At 35.3% G+C, this 20,637-nt stretch overlaps 1 protein-coding gene across 4 annotated transcripts in view; it reads right to left on the reverse strand.

Annotated features, from left to right (window-relative positions):
- Positions 1-20,637, reverse strand: part of LOC105497295 (cyclic nucleotide binding domain containing 1) — a 596,100-nt gene that overhangs the window by 567,868 nt on the left and 7,595 nt on the right. For all 4 annotated transcript variants that reach the window (XM_071068020.1, XM_071068021.1, XM_071068023.1 and 1 more), the window contains exon 2: positions 5,828-5,897. In XM_071068020.1, coding sequence (XP_070924121.1) covers positions 5,828-5,897 — 70 coding nt within the window. The remainder of the gene's footprint in view (positions 1-5,827; positions 5,898-20,637) is intronic.

The raw sequence follows: 20,637 nt of genomic DNA on the forward strand, positions 1-20,637 counted from the left end.
GTTGGGACAATGTGCAAGATTTTACTGTACATTACTAAAGGTTTAAAATCCCTACTTCCTTTGAGTCATGGTAATAACTATAAATATGTGTACATTTCAAATGCCCCCTAGTGAAGGTACCGCCCGAGGTAGAAAACCTTGCCTAAACAATTGGCTATAAGAGTGTACATGTTAGGTAAAATATGATTAATAGGCATGCCTTGAATTAACAACCTATTGAATAAATGTTAACAACCTATTGAATAAATGTAAGATCCCACCAATCTCTGCCCACATTTTCAGCCATCCCAAAAGACAGGACTGTTCTGGATTGACAGTGCCAGCTAGTGGTCATCAGAGGAAACCTCAAAATAAAAAATGGCTTCATTCCAGACAAAGCAATATTTAATGGCTCAAAGCTCAGATCATTTCTTTTATGTGTACATAAACCATCTTTTTAAAGCTCTCCTACCTTTCCTTTCTCTTTCAAACTTTATATCCATAAAAATAAAAGTCCCCTATTTCTTTATTTCTTTATTTTTTAAGACAAAAATACATGTCTAATTATGTCTGGAAAGCCAACAGAATTATCAAAACATTCTCATTAAGAAAAAGAAAGGTTCTCACCAACATCCTGTGAGTGAAAAAAGAGAAGAAAGAGGAAAGTAAGATATTTTGAAACAAAAATTAATAATGAATATACTCTAAAGGCCTTATGGTTTTCCAGGAACCTCCTTAAAATTATCATAATTATCGGTATCAAACTCTTAATACTTTTCTAGTTAATGGTACTGAAACAGTGAGAAAGAAACACTCAATTTTTAAATTTTTCATTAATTACTATAAATTTTAAAATGTTATTTTCCTCTTTATTATAAAAGCATAACATTTCGATATATTTTGAGCAAATTAAGGAAAATTGGGTACTCTATGACTTTGTTAGTTAGCTTTTTTGTTTTAAAGAACAATGATTAACAATCATATTTAGGTTAAAGAGTTTCCACTAGAGGATTGATTTGACTTCCTGTTCTACAATTCTGTGATTCTATAATATTGTGTCTTTGGAAAATTCTGAATGCTTGACAGTAAATTTATAAATGAACTTTGGACTAAAAGCTGTTCATGGGTGATAATTTTTATAAGTATTCAAGTATTCATGGGTTATAGTTTTTGTAAGCATTTGACCTTTTTTATAATAAAAACTCTCAATAGAAGGAATGTACATAAACATAATAAAGGCCATATATGATAAACCAACAGCTAACACTATACTCAAAGGTGAAAAGTTGAAATTTTTTCATCTAAGATCAAGAACAAGACAAGTATGCCCACTTTCACTACTTCTTTTCAACATAGTATCGAAAGTCGTAGCCAGAGCAATTAGGCAAAAGAAAGAAAAAAAAAATTCAGCCCAATGGGGAAGGAAGCAGGGAAACTGTCTCTAGTTGCAGACAAAATGAATCTGATAAGTATGAAAGCCTAGAGACTCCACCAAAAGCTATTAGAATAAATAAATATAGTAAAGTTGCAGGATATACAAAATCAATGTACAAAAGTTAGTCATGCTTCTATATACAAACCACCCAAAAAAATCCTAGAAAAATAATTCTATTTACGATAGCAACAACAAAATAGACTACTTAGTGTGAATTTAACCAAAAAAGTTTAAAGATCTGTATACTGAAACACTAATGAAAGAAATTGAAAACACAAATAGAAGGATATCCACGTTCACTGATTAGAACCATTAATATGGTTAAAATGTCCATACTACCAAAAGTGATATACAGATTCAAGGCAAACTGTATCACAATTCCAATGTCACCTTCACAAAAATAGAAAAAACAATTCTAAAATTTGTACGGAACCACTAAAGACCCCAAACAACCAAAGAGTCTCGAGCAAAAAGAGCAAAGCCAAAGGCATCTCACTCCCTGAATTCAAAATATATTATAAAGCTAGTATAATCAAAACAGTATGGTGCTGGCATAAAAACAGACACATTGATCAATTGAACAGGATAGAAAACCCGGAAATAAATACACACAGTTATAATAAATTGATTATTGACAAAATTGCCAAGAACACACAATGGAAAAAGGACAGTCTCTCTAACAAGTGGTGCTTTAAAACACCAGATATCCACAGCAGAGAATGAAATTAGACCCTTACCTCTCACCATATACAAAAATAAACTCAAAATGGATTAAATACAAAAGATCTAAAACTTAAACATAGAACTGCTAGGATAAAACATAGGGGAAAATCTCCATGACATTGGTCTGAGCAAAGATTTATTGAGTATGATCTGAAAGCATAGGCAATAAAAGAAAAAACAATCAAATGAGATTACATCAAACTAAAAGCTTCTGCACAATCAAGGAAACAATCAACGAAGTGAAGAAACAACCTACAGAATGGGAAAAATATTTGCAAACTATATATCTAATAAGGAATTAATATCCAAATATACAAGGAACTCAAACTACTCAGTAGCAAGGAAAAAAAAATGATTAAAAATGGACAGAGTTTTTGAACACGTACTTTGCCAAAGAAGACATATGTATAGCCAATGTGTTCATGAAAAAAAATAACAAATGCTCAATAGCAGTAATCAATGGGGAAATGAAAACTAAAGCCACAGTGAGATATTACCTCATATCTGTTAGAATGACTGTTATCAAAAAGAAAGGTAAGTGCTGATGAGGACCTGAACTAAAAGGAACCCTCATACAGGTACACTGTTAGTGGGAATGTAAATTAGTTCAGCCATTATGGAAAACAGTATGGCATTTCCTCAGAAAGACTAAAAATAGAATTAACATATGATGTAGGAACCTCACTTCTGGGTATCTATCCAAAGAAACTGAAATCAATATGTTGAAGAGATATCTACATTCCCATGTTTATTGCAGCACTTTTCACAAGAGCCAAAATGTGAAATCAACCTAAACGTCCATCAATGAATAAATGGCTTTAAAAAAATGTAGTACTTATGCACAGTGGAATACTGTTCAGTCTTAAAAAGAAGGAAATTCTTCTGCAACAGCATGAATAACATCAAGGATATTATGCTAAGTAAGATAAAGCAGGCACCGAAACACATATACCATATGATCTCACATAGAGGTGGAATCTGAAAACATGAAAGTCACGGAAGCAGAGAGTAGAATGGTGGTTACTAGGAGCTAGGTTGCTGGGGAGGAATGTGGAGATGTTGATGAAAGGGTATAAAGATTCAATTAGACAAGAGTAAAAGGTTTTTAAGATGTATTGCACAACAGGTGACTACAGTTAATAATAATATATTGTTTATATAATAGCCAGGAGAGCAAATTTCAAATGTCTCATCACAAAAAAGTAAGAGAAGTGATGGATATGTTAATCATCTTGATTTAATTATTTCACATTGTGTACATATACAAAAACATTTTACCACAGATATGCATATAATTAAGATTTCCTGATTAAAAGTAATATTTAAAAACAATCTGCTCTCCAGACAATACTAAAAAGAAAAACTGTAAGTCTGAATCTATCCTAACTTATTTATAATCAACACAGAAAAGTCTTGTACATTTTTTTGAATCATCAGAAGATATTTATTTCTATTGAACATCAAAATAAAATCCAATGCAAAACATTGAACTCTATGCCAAATGTCAAGGAGTTGGAAGCACTAAAATAAATAAAACAAATCTGCCTTCATGGAGTTTGTAGTCTACTAGGATGAAAAATCTTGCACTCAAAAATTTAAAAATCCAAAGTGACATCATCCTCCCTTTGTTATTATTATTTTATTTTATCTTCAATAAAAAAATCCTAGGATAATATACCAACCTACTGCCTTTATTCTAATAGAAGAAACTTTTTTAGAATCAAAACTAATGCCTTTTGTGAGTTTCATGTACAAAAATGTAAAACCTTGAATTATTTAATTCTCAGCCTTCCTATTTTTATTATAGGGGAAAAGTGTAATTTATTGGTCATTTTTCATCTATAATACATAAAGAACTAATAATATGGATAAATACATTTTTCCTAAATTGCTTCTCAATTTGTTGAAATCACTTGAATTCTGAAGTTTTTAAATAATTCCTGTGAATGTATTTCTGGTAAACTGTCTAAAGAAATGTCAAGGGAGAAAAAGGACCGGACTTCTAAGCTTTTATTAATTTGTTGTAATTTTATTCTCACCCCAAGTAAATATTCATCTTCACATCTGATTTTATATTTGTAACTATATATTGTATTTCTAACAGAATGATGCAAAACCTATATGCACATACCTTAAAACCTGTTCCCCCAGCCCCCTAGTGTGTACCAGTGCTCCAAAAGAACACATCCAACAATTTCAGGATTTGAGTTTCTAACAGAAGACACAGTAAACATAAGACTTACTACAGGGAGTCAGGCAGTACAGCCAGACTGGACCTGAATGAGATAATTGTCTCATGAGAGGACACTGCCCAAGAGGAATGATTCAATCCAGGAAGAGGAAGGCTGATCACATTTATTTAGAGGGGATACTTTGACAGAACTAGATCTAGATGATTCAATCTCTCTTATTATGATCCCCCAAGAGAAAAAAATCTAGAAGTATTTTGAAAAATGAAATGAGTCTGGGCCAGAAAGCAAAAGGAAAATGAAAACAAAAAGGCCATTTAGTTCCAAAAGCCTTGACTAGCTTCTCATGCATTAGAAAAGGGACCAACATATAAGATAGATTCAAAGCCTGGATGGTAACATTTTTCAAGACACTTAAAATATTGGATGAGCTTTTCTGAATAACAATAATAATAAAAATAAGTAACACTTCTGGAACCCTACGTGCCAGACACTATTTACATATATTAGGCTCATTTAATCATCCTAGTAACCCTTTAAAGTGAGTACTATTGTTATCTCCACGTTACAAATGAAAAAACCAAGGCAGAGAAATGTAGTAAGCAGTATAAAGTCACACAGAGGGTAAGAGGCTGACACAGGAGTCACACCAGGCAATAGGTCTCGGGAGTGTGTGGACTTCATTCTTTACTCCATGTCGAAAAGCACTGGGAGCGAGGAGGAGGCAGCAATGCACAGGGGAAAATGATCCCTCTTGACAGAAATCCAAGCAAGATCAAAGTTGAATGCCTTCTTCTCTCTCTCTCTGAGAAAGAAGAAATAAGAAGACAGACAACAATATAAAAATAATTTGAAATGGATTGCAAAGTACAAGGATGTGACTTGGAGATGTTTTAAAGTAGAGAGAAAAAACTCTGCAAACCTAAGGCATTCCTCAGCAGTCCCATGAAGGATGAGTGAAGGAAGGTAAGAGGGAGGATGGACACTGATGGATATGGAAGGAAATAACCAGTTTTATAATTCTGAAAATCCCACTTGGAGAAAAGAGTTGTCAACGAAATAGATCTTTTAAAACTAAATCTTCAAGTATCACACATCTTAGGAATCCTGAGCTTTGAACAGTGGTATTTCCTAGTTCTCTGGTTCCAGTATATTTCAACGAGGCATTCCCTATTCACTGCTCAGGTACTTACTTCACTCAGTATGTGTGTTTTCAACCACTTAAGGCTTTTCCCCTTATGACTGCTTTTTAAGTACTAGAAAGGGCCAGCTAGGGATGAGTTATGTTTGTTTCACACTAAATTGTTTCCTTAAGGTATGACATATATATTCTGCCCCTTCAATCTGAAGAAATAACCTCCAGGTTTTCAACTGTTTTTATCTGTGTGATAAATCAGGTACCTGTGAGAGCCAGCAATGGTTTATTACTATACTTTATCCCTAAAACAAAAATACTCATATTCATTTGAATGACAGAAAAAGAAATGCATGAATAGCTTACCTGTGTTGTCCTCTAATGTGGCATAATGCATTCAACTGGCCATAATTAATGTGCTTAGACTTTTTCAAGTCTGAAAAAAAATCAATTAAAAAATTGAGTAATTTTCCATAATCTTATTAAGCAAGTATATAAATAGAGTTTAACTGCAAACATTCATCATAGTGAAAGAATTCAGTGACTATGGAAGTGAGGTATTAACAGTCTTTGTTTGATACACAAGTCAAACTGAATAGGGTGATTCAAGTGAGGAAAGAATTTAATGTTTTTTATTGATGTCAAATCTAGTCTGGCATTTTTTTTATTTCCAGCAAATGCTGAAGTTTGTCTGTGTTCATATAATGTCACTTCTCTTAAAGCAAGCCATGCAGAAGCCCTATCCAATACTGTTAGAAGGTGAACTGGTCCCAGAACTTCAGACATGACAATTTGAGTAAGAGTTTTCTTAATTTGTCTCTCACTTTCACTCTTGCCCTTTGATTCAATCCTACATATGCCGGCCTATTCAATCCTATGCAGGTCCCCATCTTTGGTTCCCCCTCTTCAGAGCACCTTCCAGTGTCTGGATTCAGTTTGCAATTCCTTCTAAAGATCAAATGTAAGCAAATCATAAAGAAGTCTTTAAGAGCAGAAAGATAGTAATCATACTCAAAAAGCAAACTAATTGTCATTCTTCTTCAGTGCCAGAACGGGCTGACATCCTTCAAATTAGATGGAAAGGAAGATAGAGTATTGAGTATTATAGCATCTTTACAATGATGGGCAGTCACATTACAGGCCTTCTGTTTACTGCAGAAGAATAAGTGCTGTTAGAACTGTTGTAAAAAAAAAAAAGCAATAATAAATACTCACTTAGGCATATTACTCCTTTCTTTAGTGAAAAGTTATTGAGAAAATCAGTGGTTTAATGCATTTCTCAAACGTTAAAAAATGCATTCATTGACCACATTCTAATTATGAAGAATTGGAATTTGACATCCACATTTATCTGTTTTAAAAACTTTTAGTTTTCTGACTCATAAAATTTGACTTCGCTTAAAAATGTTGTGATCCTTTAAATTAATCACCAATAACAAATTGGTTATTAATCACCAATAACAAACACTGCTTTTCTAAATTAAAAATTGAAATAAGGCAAATTTAAGCAGACAACTGATTGCTATCCATATAAATCATATCATTTAATAAACTTGGAAATACTGATTACATGATTTAGGCATTTTCTTACCCACATTACTCAGGTAAAGCCTTGAAAAACAAAAAAAAAATTACCAAATTGTGTGTTAGCATCATATGGAATAATTTATTTTAAATGAACCAAGCTATCAGCTTAAATATATCTAAACTACCTTTTAGTCTACTAATATTTCTGATACATAAAATCTTAATCATAGATTTTTATATACACAGATTAGGAAGGAACTTCTATACAATATTCTTTTAGCCTATTTTTCTAATGGTGTTCAAGAATAGTGTCAGGACAGGAAAGGGAGATGATGCCACAAACATTTGGAAAAAGGTCAGGGTTTGAGAAATTCTAACTAAAAATGGGAGGCTTTAAAAAGGTAAATATTCTTTATTCTTCATTTAAAGCAGGTGACCAAAAAAATAAGAATTATAGAACGGAGAAAATAAGATTAAGAACTGCTAGCAAAGAATAGAAAGATTAAACTACTACTTTGCTTTTTATCTAACAGTAACATTGCCTGAGAAAAGCTATAGCAGTAGAGGTCAAGGCTTCATAGTAGGCTTGGAACAGCCAAGTAAACTCAAAAATAGAATGGGCTGGATAGCACTCACAGCCTAGTAGAAGAACACTTTAATTCATCAAAACATCTCTTTGCTGATCCTCAGTTCTGAGAGGTATTTGTCGCAAGGCTCTTTCTGCGGAGGGTGTTGAGCAACATAATGGATCTTGCCTTTGAAAGCAGTTTCATTAAAAAGAAAAAAAGCCAAAGGCTTCACCACAAAATTGTAACTTTGTAAAGAGCAGATGTTGAGCTTTTCTTGCGATCAAATTTAATACAGGGATAAAGTTTAAAGAGGTTCAAAGAGTACAAAGTTTACATTTGTTTTCCAGCCTGGTTTTTCCCTGATGAATTTGCCTTAGCCTGGCTTTTGACAGAAGCAGAGAAGACTTAACCCTATAATAGGGTTAAAATCAAGGGTTTAGACAAGAGTATATTTGAAAGAGGGTTAGAATATTAATCTTTAACTAGAAACCCACTGTGCAATTAAAAAACCAATTATCTTTATTGATATAAGGCCCACTGTATATTATTGGAATAGAAAAGCTAAATTGCAATGTCTTATGTGTTATACTGGCGATCATTTATATGTGTTAATGATTATTTAAGGTAGATATATCTTCATATGTGTGCATGTGGTAAATTAAGTATGCATGTGATGGAAGTTAGAAATGGTTTTTGTTTTAAATGTAACTAAACTATTTTTCCCCAACAAGCTTTCCTTTAGGAGGTATATAACTACCCTTTACAAAAAGCTAAGAGGAAGCAATAGAATAAGTGAAGCCTTAGAAATTCTGTAAATAGCCACAATTTACTCAGAGACCAGGCTTATCTGAGTGGCTAGGAGGCAAGAAAGAGATGGACAGTATAGCCATAGAAAAAAATACCACATTGATCCTGTGGAAATATCAGAGCAGAGTTAGCGGGAAAGCACAGCGTCAAATGCCTTCAAAGTAGTTAGAGTACATACTCTAATAATTAATCCAACGATAAATGGAACCTTGCTTAATATGATTTTTAGAGCACAAAGCAGCAGTTCAGCAGCCATAGCAACAGAAATACTGGCAACAAACTTTTTGTAGTAAGAATAGCAGCCCTTACACAATAATAAGCAGAAGGTGAATTCTAGCATAGGACCAAAGTACTGAAAACGAAGCTGGATGGCAGAAAATAAAGAAAAGGATCCTTCAGAGACAATAAGCTTAACTAAGTATTCATATATACTTGGATTAGTGATTTAATTACGGGAAGGAGTATGTTTAAAATAAGTCTAAACCTATCTAGTGAGGTCACTAAACATACGTATGTTAACGGTTCATAGTGTATCTACTCATTTTTCAACTAGTTTTTGTTTTCAAAAATCTCAAAGCTAACTTTTTTTAAAATAACATAATATTAGATAAGAATGAGGCACCCAAAAAGGGTGACTAAACAAACCTTCAGCGGCCAAAGAATAATGCTGAATCAAAGTCTTCTATTAATAAATGCTGGTACACTGACAGGGACAATTCCCAAGTGTGCCTAGATTATCTCTGTTCATTGACTGGGTGGGTTAAGATGTTAAAATAGAACTGTATTACCCGAGAAGAGAAAATGGGGGCAGCAGGGGAGTGGTGGGGAACACACAAAAGGGAAAGGGGCAATGTTTTACAACAAATTATCAAAATAACTTTTCTTTATACCCAGCATTTTTGGAAAAAATAATCTGCATGTATCTTTTCTATTTCCCCAACCCAAATTCACTCCTCCATCTACTATAATTAATTGTCTGCCTTCATTATTTTTCGAAATTGTTTTCATTAAGATCATCAGAGACCTTGTAGATTCTAGTCAAATAACCTCTTTTCAGTCTACATCTTACCCTGTGTGATGTTTGACACTAAAGGTTCTTCTTACTAGGTTTTTGTGACACTGAGAGGTGACAATATGCTAGCAGCCCTCATTCTCAGCGCCTCCTCGGCCTCGGTGTCCACTCTGGCGGCGCTTGAGGAGCACTTCAGCCCGCCATGGCACCGTGGGATTCCTCTCTGGGCTGGCTAAGGCCGGAGCTGCCTCCCTCTGCTTGCCGGGAGGTGTGGAGGTAGAGGTGCCGGCAGGAACCCGGGCTGCGCCTGCACGGCGCTCACGGGCCAGTCCGAGTGCAGACGAGCGCGGCCTCCGCGGGCCCCACACACTGAGGGGCCGGCCGGATGGCCCAGGACAGTGGGGGGCTTAGCACCCATGCCAGCAGCTGCGGAGGTTGCGCCGGGTCCCCCAGCAGTGCCCGCCGACCTGTGCTGCACTCAAATTCTGGCCGGGTCTTAGCTGCCTCCCCACGGGGCAGGGCTCTGGACCTGCAGCCCACCATGTCTGAGCTCCCCCACTGTGGTGGGCCCCCGCAGGGGGCAGCCTTCCCCAGGGGCGCCCTTGCTTTGTGGCGCCCGGTCCCATCAACCACCCAAGGGCTGAGGAGTGCAGGCGCGACTCTAGACTGGCGAGGGCAGTTCCGCTTGCAGCCCCAGTGCGGGATCCACTAGGTGAAGCCAGCTGGGCTCCTGAGGGGGATGGGGACTTGGAGAACTTTTATATCTAGCCAGAGATTGTATGTGCACCAATCAGCGCTCTGTATCTAGCTAATCTGGTAGGGACTAGGAGAACTTTTATGTCTAGCTAGAGGATCCTAAATACACCAATCAGTACTCTGTGTCCAGCTCAGGGTTTGTAAATACACCAATCAGTACTCTGTGTCTAGCTAACCTAGTGGGGACTTGGAGAACTTTTCTGTCTAGCACTCTGTCTAGCTCAAGGATTGTAAACGCACCAATCAGTACTCTCTGTCTAGCTCAAGGTTTGTAAATACATCAATCAGTACTGTGTCCAGCTCAAGGTTTGTAAGTATACCAATTGGTACTCTGTATCTAGCTAACCTGGTGGGGACTTGGAGAACTTTTCTGTCTAGCACTCTGTGTCTGGCTCAAGGATTGAAAATGCACCAATCAGCACTCTGTCAAAACGGATCAATCAGCTCTCTGTAAAGTGGACCAATCAGCTCTCTGTAAAATGAACCAATCAGCAGGGTGTGGGTGGGGTCAGATAAAGGAATAAAAGCAGGTTGCCCAAGTCAGTTAGCAGCAACTGGCTCTGGTCTCCTTCCACTTTGTGGAAGCTTTGTTCTTTTGCTCTTTGCAATAAATCTTGCTGCTGCTCACTCTTTGGGTCCACCATGCTTTTATGAGCTGTAACACTCACCACGAAAGTCTGCAGCTTCACTACTGAAGCCAATGAGACCACGAATCCACTGGGAAGAACGAACAACTCCAGACAGGCTGCTTTTAAAAACTGTAACACTCACCATGAAGGTCTGCAGCTTCACTCCTGACAGCGAGACCACGAACCCACCAGAAGGAAAAAGCTCCAGACACATCTGAACGTCTGAAGAAACAAACTCAGGACACACTATCTTTAAGAACTGTAATGCTCACCGCCAGGGTCCGTGGCTTCATTCTTGAAGTCAGTGAGACCAAGAACCCACCAATTCCAGACACAACACCATTCTCTCCTTTCTTGCTTTCCCCTTATTAGACTGCTCCACTGAATGCTATCTTCTTCCCTCAAGCATTGATGTTGGCCAAGAATCCATTCTCATTACCCCTGTCTTCTCAGCTTAGATCCTCTTTTTGCATAATCTTATCTGCATTCATGTCTTCAATGATCACATTGATTTTAAGATACTCAAATCAAACTCTCTAGACCAGATCTCTAACCGGTGCTCCACTAAATATTCACGTGAATGTTGCCCAGGAAAATCAAACTCAAGATAACTTCACTCAATATTTCTCCTATGTTTATTTTGCCACATAAAACATGATCCTCGCCTGAATTTTGTCTGGATTAAGAAAATCCCTACCACTTATAATAACTTTATCACCAATCTATTTTTTGTTAACTTTTAAGTTCCAGGGAATGTGCAGGGTGTGCAGGTTTGTTATATAGGTAAACGGGTGTCATGGTGGTTTGTTATATGCATTATTTCATCACTCAGGTATTAAGCCTAGTATCCATTAGTTATTTTTTTCTGATTCTCTCCTTCCTCCCACCTTCCACCCTCCAGTAGGCCTCAGTGTATGTTGTTCCCTTCTATGTGTCCATGTGTTCTCATCTCTTAGCTCCCACTTACAAGTGAGAACACGTGGTATTTGGTGTTCTGTTCTTGAGTTTGTTTGCTAAGGAAGATGGCCTCCAGCACCATCCATGTCCCTCCGAAGGACATAATCTTATTCTGTTTTTATGGCTGCATAGTACTGCATGTGTTATGTACCACATTTTCTTTACCCAGTCTATCATTGGTGGGTGTTTAGGTTGAGTCCATGTCTTTGCTATTGTGAATAGTGCTGCAGTGAACATAAGTGTGCATGTGTCTTTATAATAGAACGATTTATATTCATTTGGGTATATACCCAGTAATGGGATTGCTGGGTTCAGTGGTATTTCTGTGTTTAGGTCTTTGAAGAATTGCCACACTGTCTTCCACAACGGTTGAACTGATTTACAGTCCCAACAACAGGGTGTAAGTGTTCTTTTTTCTCCACAATCTCACTAGCATCTGTACTTTTTTGACTTTTTGATAACAGCTATTCTGACTGGTGTGAGATGGTGTCTTAGTGGTTTGATTTGCATTTCTCTAATGATCAGGGATGTTGAGCTTTTTTCCATAAGATTGTTGGCCATGTTGATGTCTTCTGTTGAGAAATGCTTATTCATGTCCTTTGCCCACTTTTTAATGGGTTTTTTTTTCTTGTAAATTTGTTTTAAGTTCCTTATAGATGCTAGATCTTAGACCTATGTCAGATGCATAATTTGCAAAATTTTTTTTCCCATTCTGTAGGTTGTGTGTTTACTCTGCTGATAGTTTCTTTTGCTGTGAAGAAACTCTAGTTTGATTGGATCTCATTTGTCAATTTTGCTTTTGTTGCAATTGCTTTTGGCATCTTCATCATGAAATCTTTGTCCATGCCTCTGAATAGTATTGCCTAGGTTGTCTTCCAGGATTTTTATAGTTTGGAGTTTTACATTTAAATCTTTAACCCATCTTAAGTTTTGAATATGGTGTAAAAAAAGGGGTCCAGTTTCAATTTTCTGCTTATGGCTAGCCAGTTTTCCCAGTACTATTTATTGAATAGGGAATCTTTTCCCCATTACCTATTTTTGCCAGGTTTGTTGAAGATCAGATAATTGTAGATATGCGGACTGATTTTGGGGTTCACTACTCTGTTCCATCATTCTATGTGTCTATTCTTATGCTGGTACCATGCTGTTTTGGTTACTGTAGCCCTGCAGTGTAGTTTAAAAGTCATGCAGCGTGATGGCTCCAGCTTTTTTCTTTTTGCTTAAGATTGCCTGGCTATTGAGGCTCTTTCTGATTCCATATGAATTTTAAAATAGTTTTTTCTAATACTGTGAAGAATGTGAATGACAGTTTAATGGCAATAGCATTGAATTTATAAATTGCTTTGGGCAGATGGCCATTTTAATGATATTGATCCTTCCTATCCATGAGCATGGAATGGTTTTCCATTTGTCTGTGTCATATCTGATTTATTTGAGCAGTCATTTATAGTTCTCATTGTAGAGATTTTTCACCTCCCTTGTTAGCTGTATTCCTAAGTATTTTATTCTTTCTGTGGCAATTGTGAATGGGAATTCGCTCATGATTTGGTTCTCTGCTTGTCTGTTGTTGGCGTATAGGAATGCTAGCGATTTTTGCACATTGATTCTGTATCCTGAGATTTTGCTGAAGTTGCTTATCATCTTGAGAAGCTTTGGAACTGAGAAAATGGGGTTTTCTAGATATGGAATCATGTCATCTGCAAACAGGGATAGTTTTACTTCCTCTGTTACTATTTGAATACCCTTTATTTCCTTCTCTTGCCTGATTGCCCTGGCCAGAACTTCCAAAACTGTGTTGAATAGGAGTGGTGAGAGATGGCATCCTTGTCTTGTGCTGGCATTCAAGAGGAATGCTGCCAGCTTTTGCCCATTCATTCAGTATGATATTGACTGTGGGTTTTTCATGTATGGTTCTTATTATTTTGAGGTATGTTCCTTCGATATCTAGTTTATTGAGAGTTTTTAACATGAAGGAATGTTGAATTTTATCAAAAACCTTTTCTGCATCTATTGAGATAATCATGTGATTTTTGTCTTTAGTTCTGTTTATGTGATGAATCACATTTCTTGATTTGCATATGTTGAACCAACCTTGCATCCCAGAGATGAAGCCTACTTGATCATGGTGGATAAGCTTTTGATGTGCTGCTGAATTTGGTTTGCTGATATTTTGTTGAGGATTTTTTCATTGATGTTCATTAAGGTTATTGACCTGAGGTTTTCTTTTTTTGTTGTTGTATCTATAACCAATCTTGAGACCTTATTCTGCCCTTTCCTCTTCAGGACCAAAGTGTTACAAAGACTGTCAACTCTACCTCTTTTTAAATATATCCTAAATATTTTCAAAATACAGTTGTCCATCAATATCCACAGGGTGTTGGTTCTAGGACACCTCTTTCATCCCTCCAACACAAAAATCCATAAGTGCTCAAGTCTTTCTTGTAAAATGGCATATTTTCAGATAACCTATGCACATCTTCCCATATAGTTTAAATCTTCTCTAGATTACTTTTAATACCTAATACAGTATAAATCCTATTTAAATAGTGTTATACTGCATTGTTTTGTATTTTATATTATTTTCATTGTAGTATTATTATTTTTTTATTTTTTCTAATATGTTGGATCCCAAGTTGAGTCTGCATAGGGAAACCTCAGATACAAAGGACTGACCGTGTGTCTCGTCTTATCCCAATGACAATAAGGATTGTCGTTAATCAGAAGTCACAAAGTAGGGCCATGTGATGTGTACGTTGTGAAGTAGTACTATTCACATGCTTGCCACAGTTCAATATCTTATTTCAGGTTCTTTTTGAATCTCACCTGTAATACTGCAATAATCTCCTAACTAATGTCCCTGACTTCAGCTTCTTCCTCCCCAACACATCCTCCAGGCTACTCCCACAGTACTTTCTAAAATTCTAATGTGATTGTTAAACTTTCTTACTTTAAATCCCTTTGTATGTAATCATGCTTTTTATAATTGTACCTAAATTAAATTCTGTGACTTCATTGAAGACCACCCTTTAAGTTCCTCCCCAATTCTCCGTTTTGTTTTTGTTTTTGTTTTTGTTTCGGAGTCTCACTCTGTCTCCCAGGCTGGAGTGCAGTGGCACAATCTCAGCTCACTGCAACCTCTGCCTCCTGGGTTAATGCCATTCTCCTGCCTCAGCCTCCCGAGTAGCTGGGACTACAGGCACCCGCCACCATGCCCGGCTAATTTTTTGTATTTTTAGTAGAGATGGGGTTTCCCCGTGTTAGCCAGGATGGTCTCACTCTCCTGACCTCGTGATCCGCTCACCTTGGCCTTCCAAAGTGCTGGGATTACAGGCGTGAGCCACCGCGCCCGGCCTCATTCTCGCCATCTTTCAACAACGCATGTTCTGGGTGCTCCATGAACATATCTTGTCCTTTTGATATTATATTCTCTTTGGATCATTACTCAACTTAAAAAACTCATCCATACTTTCAGATCCATCTCAGAAGTTAACCAGTGACAATTTTTGAAACCCGTCTTCCATAGAAAAAGGTAAATGTATTTTCCATTGTGCTCTCATAGCACCACAAGAATAGTTGCACTTTACGTAAAGAAAGAATATCTTTCTTTACGACTTTTTAATTTATATCTATATTTCTTCAGATTTATGACGATCCCCTGAAGACAGGGTCCATTTTCTATTCATCTTGAACCAAAACACTAGAACTTATCATAATGATTGGATTTAAATACTATTTAGTAAATTATAATGAATAAGTAATAATAATGTGACTCTAATTTGTCAGGTAAGAGTCAGTTCCGTGCAATGAAAATCAAATCAAGGAAAAATAACAAAGGCAGGTAAGTGGAAATAAAAATGTTATTAAAAGAATACTTTCAAAACTCCAGAACCACCCTGTTTCTTGCAGAAGATCATATTTAATTATTTCATCTCCAATCTACATGAGATTGAACATCAAGTCAATGTCATTTTTTTCGGCATTAAAAATCTATTCATCATGACAAACAGCCCACTCAATAACATAAAGAGTAAAAAATAGAAGTAGGGGGAAGGAGCCTGGTCTACAGTAAAACTGAGGATTAGCCATATTTTCTAACTATGAATTCTGAAGAATATCAACCAAATAGTGAAACATCAATAAACTGTAAAAGAGGTACAAGAGAAAACGCATACTTCTCTTGTTTGAGGAAAAAGGGAAGAGTTTTTCAGGGGAAGCTGATATAGCTCTGAAGGATGCAGTCATTAAACCTTACTGGAAATGGGAAGATGTTCCGACATGGACAGACTAAAGGGATACCCTTGAACCAATGACATTCATGAAAGGCGGGGTTAAACAGGGGTCCCACACAACAGTCATTTTTTTTTCAGAATAAAGTTGTTGTGATAATACAGAGGACAATGTAAGTGGCAATCCACACAGAAGCAGCTGATCTCAGTCACTGAAAAGAAATAGATTATGGCCAAATAACTACACAGAACCTTTGGAATATAAACGATGACAGCACGAATTAGGGGCATGTTGTTTAGGGAAAAGAAAGAACAGAGTTGATGAAAAGTGTTCAACATTAACATACAAGAAAATTCAATCTGTCTGCTGAACCAGGGCACTCTCCACCACCGTTTATTTTCTAACAAGTAATCTACCTTCAAAAAATAACCACTATTTAATAATCCTGGAACCTAAGCACAATATGCTCTAAGGGATAAGGTAAAAATGATTAATTTATAATAGCAAATAAAAATCAAATAGTATGCACCAGAGTAATAATTATGCCAGGAAGTAAAAATCCATGCTTCTCCATCTCTCTCTCTCTCTCTCTCTCTCTCTCTCTCTCTCTCTCTCACACACACATACACACACACACACAGCTTTGATGAAAGAAAAACAAAATTATAAGGCATTAACCATAAATAAGAAAACAGAAAGAAATTACAAGCAGGCAATATTCAGGAAATAAGAGGAAGATAAAATAAAATTATGGCAGAAATAAAATCCACATGGGAAACTGCAAAAATGACAAAGATTTAAGAAAATATAGTCATAGATACAGACTAATACACTCAAATAAATAGGAAAAATATAAACAAAGGAGAAAATAACAAATGAAAATAGGGAGCAGATACTATATGTAAAAATGATTTCCAAATAAGAAAACAGAAATAAGAGTAGACAAAAAATGCTCAAAGATATAATGCAAGAATACTTATATAAACACTTGAATCTGGAGAATTAAATATAATACCATGACCCAGAAAGGCAAAGAGAAATCATGATACATGATTTACAAAAAAGATTAGATGTTCTAGGTGTTACTCGATTAGCAACTAATTGTTACCATATTTCAAAGATAAAGAAATAATTATTTTAGCAGCAAGCCAAAAGAGGAAGCCTTCTACAAGTGTGAAAAACTTTGGCCACAGACTTCTCCACAGCAGTGTCCTGCAAAGAGTAGGGCAACCTCAGGGAAGAAAAAAATATGACTCATGAATATTATTCCCCAACTAATAAATATGAAACCTAAGAGATATTATTTGGATATCAAATTTAGCCTAGTAAGCACTGGGTGAAGAAATCACATACCCATTCAACTAAGACTTAAATAGGATGCAAACTATACTAATAAAGTGTAGGCAAATTTTGTAAACATTAACATAAATAAATTATTCACAGGTTATAATGGAGATAGTATAAATAATGAGTAACAAATGTGAAGTTTCAGCAGAGGAGAACATGTAATATATATCTGTACATATTCCCTTACAAAGTAGATAATAGTTACAGTTTAAGAAATATTAAAAATAATAAAGGTTTAATATTTAAAGATATGAATATAACCAACCAAGGACATAAATATTTGTTGTAACAAAATCAATATGTGAAGAGGGAAATTTTTCTCATTTCATACTAGGTTACACATATGCATTGTCTAAAGTTCATAAATTAAGAAACAGAGATTTGATATAGGTATAGAATCAAACTACTAAACATTTTTGTTCCAAATTATATACCATCAAAATTCATAAAGCAAAAATTGAAGGTATAAATGGAGGCAAAATAAACCCCAATAACCCATTAGTCATCCAACAAAAATCAAATAGAAAATGAATCACTAAGGATGTAGGAGATTTTTACATATATTAATCATGTACCAAATTTTATTCTTAAATCAAAAGAGGATATTAAAACTAAAACTATGAAACATAAAGTAAAAATAGTGAATCCTTTCATGAACCTACAGAGTATAGTTAAAGTATTTCTCTGGAGAAAAAAATGATTGATATTATAAGAAGAAAGACAGAATAAAGTAAAAAATTAGCTTTTAACTCAAGTATTTAATACAAGAAAATTAAAATACATAAGAAAAATGGAAAGGAGAAAACAAAGAAAAGCAATTAATACATTTATAAAACAAAAAATACAGAAAAGTAAAAATCAAGAGCTGGTTCTTTGGAAAGAAAAAAGTAAATCACAGGCATATCTAAAAAAGAATGGCATAAGTACCCAACATAAGAAAATTGGGAACTAACTAACAGTATATATCATTAAAAAGAAATTTAAAAAAAAATTTTTTACACAAAGATGTAAGGTCAAAAAAACTGAAACTAAACAAAAATGATTTTTTAAGGAAAATGTATCTTATATTTGACATTAGAAGAGAGCGAAAAGCCTAAGTAAATTAATTGCCTTGAAAAGCTGGGAATAATCTCAAAGCAATTTTCCTCCACCACAAACACACACACACACACACATACACACATACAGAGGCATCAAACAAGGCATTATCACAGTGGATTCCATCAGATCTTCATAGAAGAGACAATACTTTTGCTTGTTAAATATTTCAAAACATAGAAAAGTTTTTAAATTTATTTGATGAAGCAAGCAAAACAATTAGATTCAAATATGACAAAACATGAAAAAGGAAACCAGAGATTAATCTCACAAATACACATGAATATTTTCCAAAAATATATATAAGGATATAGTGCCCAGCAACATATTAACAAAGATCATACAACAAAGTAAGATTTATGCAAGTAATCAAAGAAAATTCAATTAGTGAATATAGCAATATAATTTTCCACAAGTTGAAATTTTTAAAATTATTATCTCCCCAAATACAGACAAAGTATTCAGTAAAATTCAACATAGTTCTTAGCAGCTTAAATTGAAAAAAGTTTATTTTTTTGAAGCTGGTAGGTAGATCAAACCAAAAGATAGAATTATGTTTAATGTTGAAACACCAGAAGCAATAGCATTAAATTCAGGAACGAGATAAAGATATACACTAGTGCTACAAATTTCTGAAAGTACCAAAGGACACAATTTAATAAAAGAAATGCATAAGATATAGAAATTAGAAAGAAAGATACAAATCAGTTTTTGCTATTATTATAATTATATAGATAGAAAACAAGTACATAAGCCAGAAACCCATTAGAGTACTTGCTGAAGTGGCTTATTACAGAAGTAACTAATTCAACAGCTTACCCTTTTCCTTGAACAGTGAGTCCTAAGACCAATGGGACAGCAGCAGATGGTAGACATCTATGCCAGGAGTAGGTGAGGTGAAAGGTAAGGTATCACAGCATCCAAGACCAGGGTGTGGAGGGCATCCACGTTAAGGTGGGCCTGTGCAGAGTCTCAGAACAACCAGGTAAGGACAGCAGTTGTGAGGTGTGAGGCAGAGGGAGTGTCGCAGAGCTAAATGTCAGAATGGACGGCAGTGAATATGGAAGATAGATTACAAACAAGGAAACTGCTCAAAGGTGTTATGATAAAGCTAATAGGAGAAAGCTTTATCACTTCGGAGATGGGAGTTAGAAATACAGAAAGGGAGAAGATAAGAATGAGCCTGTGGTGCTGCATTAGGATTAAAGAAATCAGTGTAAACTCACAATTTTTAATATATATATACATATAAACTGATATACAAACAAATACAAATGTGACTTTGTATTCCCTAGATCTGTCCACTGAGAGGGCCTGGGAGCAACGGCATCCTAAGATCAAGACACACAGAGCACCCAAATCTTAAATTTTCATTAAAATAAGACAGGGCTCTTAGGGAAAATAGCTGATTCCAGGGATCAGACAAAGAAAGTATGAAAAGAGTTTGAAAAATCTCACTGTGTCAGAAGCAAAGAAATGCTCAAACCAACTTAAAGTGGCTCCCACTGTCCAAACTGTGACCAATGTGATCCAAATATATAATTAAAGTAACTCCTTAAAACTCTTTGAATAAAATAGAAACCTCACAGTTCATATATCTAATTTTTATTTTTTTAACCCAAATAAAAAATGGTCAATGTATCTATTTAATGTTAATTTAATATTTCATGAGAAATGGAATATTTATACACCTTAAAATACATCTTCACAAAACATATTAATTTAACAAGAGAAAAGAGTACATTTACAGGTGGAAAGTTCTCCATATATCACCTTAATCATTACTAAAGTGAGTATCATCAAGAGTGGGACAAACTGAGATCATATGGTCCCTGATAAGATGGAAGGAGAACATGAAATCGCTCCTGTGATATTTCTGACAAAGATGTCTACCTCAAATCTAATCATGAGGAAATATCACACAAACCAAATTAAAAGATATTCTATAAAATAACTACTTTGTAGTCTCCCGGAAAACTGAGAAACTATTCCAGACTGAAAGAAATTGAAGAGATAAGACAGCAAGATCCTGAAGAGTCAAAGCAATCTCAAGAAAAAAGAACAAAGCTAAAAGTATCACACTGTCTGATTTCAAAATATAAAGCTATCAAAATAGTATGGTACTGGCATAAAACAGACACACTGACCAGAAAAACATAAGATTTTGAATTGGATTGTTTTACTAGAAAGGACATTATCAGAACAACTGACCAAATTTGAATGGGGTCCAAAGATTAGATTACAGTA

The sequence above is a fragment of the Macaca nemestrina genome, chromosome 8, assembly GCF_043159975.1.
Source record: "Macaca nemestrina isolate mMacNem1 chromosome 8, mMacNem.hap1, whole genome shotgun sequence".
NCBI classification, from domain to species: Eukaryota; Metazoa; Chordata; class Mammalia; order Primates; family Cercopithecidae; genus Macaca; species Macaca nemestrina.